General features: G+C 41.7%; 1 protein-coding gene across 1 annotated transcript; it reads left to right on the top strand.

The window, feature by feature from the left end:
* The first annotated feature begins 1600 nt into the window (after positions 1-1600).
* On the top strand, positions 1601-2170 carry LOC101647483 (ferritin heavy chain-like). The gene has a single exon (XM_045289391.1). It carries the CDS (start codon positions 1601-1603, stop codon positions 2168-2170), a length of 570 nt encoding a protein of 189 aa, XP_045145326.1.
* Positions 2171-6046: the final 3876 nt, after the last annotated feature.

The raw sequence follows: 6046 nt of genomic DNA on the forward strand, positions 1-6046 counted from the left end.
AGCAAGGCTTCATTGACTACCTTGCTGCTCTCCTCTTGGGCTACTCCTTCACCACCCTTTAACCCTAGCTGACATTACTTTTGGGTATCTGGGGTGTGAATAGGGCTCTTGCCAGATGCTTGCAGACCACAGGGCACTGAGAGCTTTCTCAAAGCTGGCTTGTTTGTCTACTACCGCTCTGACCGCCACCTGAAATACTGGTAGAATTTTCTACATATGAAATCCAGGAAAGACAGTAACCAGAATAGTAATTACCTAGATGTGTGGCAAGGGAGGTTGATGGGAAATTTGGCGCTAACCCCAGTGAATACAAGAAAGAAGAACGTATTCTGAATTGGACCGTGGTGGTGTTTGCAAAACACTTTTTAATATGTGTGAACTTTTAAATTGTATGATATGTGAAATATATGCCAATAAAACTTTTTTAAAAATAAGGAAGAATAGTGTCTGGGATCTTAAAGGCATCAATTTAAATGAGGTGCCAAATAAAGCTGCAGAAAAAAAGCAAACCTGCTTCTATGACCCAATGATTTGGAACAGTGAAAACAAAAGGCGGAGGAGGGAATTGCATTTGAGCAGAAGGTTATGGATGACAGTGAAAGGCCAAAATTGAACAGGGATGGGAACAGACAGGGTACAATGGAAAGTGGATTGCTGCAAATAGAGTTAGGTTTAAATTCAAAACCTAAGCATTTGCTTTATATTTTTATCTATTTTCAATTTGTTCTAGTTTTTATGACGTTCTGCTTTCTTCTGAAATGAGGTTTATGTGTGTGTGTTTTATTTACTGTTATTGCTATTTTCATCTCTTTCTTTTTATATGATTTCCTTTATATGTAATGCAGGATAAGCGATCTTATAAATATAATAACTGAACTAATGCTTTCTTGAGGTGATGACAGGTGAGGTTTGTGGGGCAGGGGTTGTTAATAGCAATAGATAAAAAAATGAATAAAATGTTCTAAGGTTAACTGTTGTGATTACTGCACAAGTCTTGTTGATGTATTTGAACCATTGAATTATATGATATGTTAATATGATAATAACAGTTTAAAAAAGATAGACGTGTGTCTAATAGGTCACCTAATCTTGAAAATCCCAAGGTGTATTTGTACACTTGCCACGTGGGGAAAGTAAGATTCAGAATCAATTCAATGGAAAATAACAAAACAATATTAAAGACCATAATTGATATGTCAAGGAATGTTTTAAACCATCATATTTAAACTGTCAGAACAATGTGCAATTAAGATTTCAGAAGCACACCGAGGATGAATACCAAATAGTAGCCCATGTACTCTCAAATGACTTGGAAAACGTTAGAGATACTTGGCTTCATTCCTCAACCAGGCTCCATGGAACTGCGTGCTACCACAAACAACTTTGGGCCCGCCCACATGCCCACACCTGCCAATAATGAATGGAACCCACATCCGGGTCCCAATCACTTCCTTTAAATGAACTTCACATCCGGGTCCTAAAGCAGCCCGCGGTACCCTTTCTGAATTCAACGTCTGTGTCAGAACTCTCGCTTGGCAAGGCAGCGAGGACTCTGTTAAATACAGCCTGCCTCTTCCAAAGCTCCATCATCCACCGGGTCATGGCATCGGCGTCTTTACCTGAGGCGTGCCAGGACTACCAGAAGGAATGTGAGGCTGCCATCAACCAGCAAATCAGTCTCGAGCTTCGCGCCTCATACACTTACCTCTCCATGGCCTGTCACTTCAACCGCGAAGACGTGGCCTTGAAGAATTTCGGTGCCTACTTTATGCGGCTGTCAAACGAGGGCCTTGACTATGTGGAGTCGCTGATGCAGCTGCAGAAGCAGCGCAAGGGTCGCATCCAGCTGGGTGACATCGCGAAACCTGATGTGGACGACTGGTGCAGCCCAATATTCGCCATGGAGTACACCTTTAACCTGCAGCAGAACATCAACCTGAGCCTCCTGGACCTGCACTGGGCCGCCACCGAGCAGGATGACAAGCAGCTGTGTGACTTCCTGGAGATCCGCCTCCTGCAGCAGCAAGCCAAGACTATCAACGAGCTCGGCAACCACCTGATCCAACTGCGCCTTCTGCGGGACCAGGACTTCTGCCTGGCTGAGTACCGCTTTAACAAGCTCAATCTTGATGACGGCAACACGGAGAGCTGCCCCATGGACACAGAGTGACTCTTGTGTTCTAGTATCACTCAGGCGTCCTGCAGTTACAACCAGATCACTTCTCTTTCTTTTCTCATCCAAGTTTGCCGTTCCTTCCAATAAAGTGACTTGGTTTCAAACGTTAAATAAATAAAGGTCTCCTGTGTCATTCTTTTGTGTGAAACACTCCCTCCTTTAAAAAAAAACAACATGCAAAAATCCCCATACAGGTATCCAGGAATCTCATCAGCCAGCCAGCTCTGTCCTTATGCAGCTTGGATGTACCCGGATGGAGGGAGAGAAAAGGTATGTGAGGAAAGCCTGGCAAATGCAAAATGAATCTTCCCTTATAACTAAGTAGGAGTGTGGGGGGCAGGGGTCAAGGCCTATCTGAGTGACAGAGCAAGCATGTGAGTAGTAAAAGTATAAACTTATCCATTGGAATTCATGACAGTTGTGGCTTGGGGGTGGAAGCGTGAAAAGGAATGCAATTGGGAGACATTAAAACAGTTTTTTATTTCAGCCTAAAATATTTACCTTATTAAACTATGTAATTGTTACCATTTGTGTGGTTCTGGGTGAAAGACTCAGGAGGTTCCAGAAGTGGACATGGCAGAATACCTGTTTGATGAAATTATTCTAGACAAGGGAGCTTCACTATAGCCAAACAATGATTCCTGTGCTCATGAGTGCCAGGCAAGCAAGCTGCAGTTACAACACCTTCACGATTTTTCCTTCCCTTCTATGGCTACCATGTATCCAATTAAATGAGGTGGTACCAGACTTAAAGAAATTAAGGTCTCTGGGTATTTCTTGTTTATGCAACATAAACTACTGTTAAGAGCAGGCTAAATCCCATGCATATATTATGTGGTCTTGCCGTGAGGATCATTCCTTGAAGTGGATAAGAAGTTTGCTCAAATCAGCAGCCAATTTCACTGAGATCTGGACAGAGTGAGTATGGGGGTGGGGGTGGAGGTGTGCTTCTGAAAGATCTATAATACAGGCCAAGGGCTGTAACACGTTAGCATTACTAGTGCAGGAAATGGCTCACCAGAACAGTCCAACAGGAGCCTGGCCGCAAAGTAGGTGTAACAGCACAAAGGTGCTGGTAGGAAAACAGAGAAGAAACGAAGAAGGCTGCTACCTTGGCCATAAATAGAACCAGGTAGCAGCAGAGAGGTCCACGGAGTGGAGGTCAATGGCAAAGAGGTCAATCTAAGTGATGTCATATGTTGTTTGTCCTTTGGTGATTGTCTTAGTACACTCAGCATAATGTCCTGAAAGTTCATCTATAGTCCGAGTTGTAATATAGATCCATTGTTAGAGTATAATGCCCATCATTATTTCATTTTGTGTGTATCATAGCTTGCTTATACATTTTTCCTGTGATGGCGTTTAGGTTGGTTTCACCATTCTGCTATTGTGAATAATGCTGGGATGAACATGGGTGTGCATCTATCTATTTCCATCAGATTTTTTGCACTGGCTATATATCAAGGAGAAGAATTGCTAGGTCATATGGTATTTATATTTCCAACATTATAAGGAAGCATTGTACCGCTTCCCAGGGTTGTTGCACCCATTTTCAGTCTGACCAGTAGTGTATGAGGCTTTCAGTCCCTCCATACCTTCAATACCAGGCAGGTTGTTATTGTATGGTCTTTAGACATTTGCTGTTACAGATGAGGTGAAATGACACTTTATGATGAATTTGAGTTGCATCTCTTAAATGACTAATGTGTATGAGTAACTATTCATATGCTTGTTGGTGAGGTGAATGTTTTCTTTCTTTGTTTCAAGTACCAATACGTGTTCATCTATTCACTGTATTTTCTCATGGAAAAGAGAGGACGAGGCAATAAGAATCAGCCTATGTTACAAAGTGATACAAAGGAAAGGATGTCAAGATATAGAAAAATCAATCATCCTACACACTCCAGTGATGGGAAGAGTCATCAATGCCCAATAGGGCTCAGCCTCCCACAGTTCAAGAATGAGGGGAAGGGATCAGGGAAAGAACAGATAAGTATCCCCTTTCCTACCTTCGCTCCCTTCCCATAAATTCAGGATTTTGCATAAAATTTTGGTTTCTAACAGTAAACATGGAGTTACATTTATCCATCTCCTATTAAAAGAAGCATGTGCCTACTTTGGCATAAGTTTCCTGCACCTGCTAAAAGGTCCTCAGTGATTTAGAAATACATTCATAGTCACTTTCTTGGTCTCCCATCCTTGTTTTCTGCTTGGAAGCCCCCTGATGCATCTCTCTACCCTATGAGCCCATCATTGGAGAACAGCTCTGGTCTAACAACAAGTAAGAACTGGTCTTGACTCAGAAGGTAGGGAATGAAGGGTGAACTGTTCCTAGCCTCTTCAGTTTGTTTTTTAAGACAATGTATGAAGTTGTGAAGACATCTGCAAAATTAAATATGTAGGCTTAGAAAGTGGTGGTAGGAGTGGAAGGCATTTCATTTCCCATCAAGACCATTTTCTCCCTAAAATAAACCAAATGTTCAGTGGTACTTTGCTTCAGGATACTTTCTCTTCATTTGTGAATTAGAAGAATATTATTGGGCTAAAGTACCCCCAAAGTGTATATACTATATGGAGAAAAACAAACGTAGTGACATTTTGAAAGGACTTGATGAAAAGAAAAGTAAGGCCATTTATTGAACAAGGATTAGAATGAATTTCCATCACCACATTTAACTCATCGTCAAATTAAAATGCATTTCACCCCCAGAAATGGTTGATGGAATAACAGTACAACACTGAGTTCATAGTACCACCAGCTCTCCATTATATGATGTAAAACAAACCAAACTCATTGCCTTAGTGCGGATGTCAAATCATGCTACTCTGTGTGGATTTCTGAGCCTGTAACTATTTATGGGACTACTCTGAGCTGCTGGTGTTTGCAAACTGCCGGCTGTACAGATCAGTGTCCACATCTTAACCACTACTTACCCACCCACCATCGAAGAAAATGAAAGAAAATGTACTGCTATCAAGTTTATGTGGTCTCATAGGGATATCCCTATGGATTTCTATGTCTAACTACCTGTTTACAGAAGTAGAAAGCTCTGTTTTTCTTGGCCTGAGTAGCTGGTGGTTTCAAACTGCAATCCATGCACTTCGCAATACTCTGCATAACCACTACACCAACAGGGCTCCTAACCACTACATACTCAATGGAATTTGTGAGTTTGTTCTATGAAGGTTTCCAACACCTGGAATATGCTTTACTTGGGAGTACAGATAAGTGTATATCCCAAGGAAAACACCTTTGATTTCTCTCTTGCGTCCAGGAGAGTGAGGGGCCCAGTTCACGTTGGAAGAATTTATTAAGTCCAATTGGCTAGCATTTCTCAACCTCAGTAGCCAAATTGTGCCTTAATGTGAACAATCTGAACGGAGGCTTCAAAGACCAGTGGTAAGTGGGATTGACAATATTAACGAGTCCAGAGAGTCCTAGAGATTTCTTTCAGATGATTTCTTCAATGATTGTTATTTTCAATAAACCACCCAGGCTGCACTAACATACGCAGAATAAAATCAGCAAAGTCGGCATTCATTACTAGAGGCAAATAACTATGATGGATCTGTTTTTAAAGTGCCTGTGATGTCCTGGTAAGTTTAATTTGAGTTGTATATGCAGTATTTATGATTAAGAACAAAAATGAAACTGGATGCCTCTGTAGAGGATTCCTTAAGGAATTCAGTGGCTTGGCAGCAAACCCTCCAAAGCTTTTGTAACAAGAAGTGCGAGTGACTGCATCATGCGGAATGAAGTCATTAAAAGCCCACATGGAAGAGGCACACCAGCCTGTGTGATCACGAGGTGTCGATGGGATCAGGTATCAGGCATCTAAGACCCAGAATAAAACCATACCCAAGGTGAAT

The sequence above is a fragment of the Echinops telfairi genome, unplaced genomic scaffold (genome assembly GCF_000313985.2).
Source record: "Echinops telfairi isolate 266 unplaced genomic scaffold, ASM31398v2 ScPeMD7_26;HRSCAF=91, whole genome shotgun sequence".
NCBI classification, from domain to species: domain Eukaryota; kingdom Metazoa; phylum Chordata; class Mammalia; order Afrosoricida; family Tenrecidae; genus Echinops; species Echinops telfairi.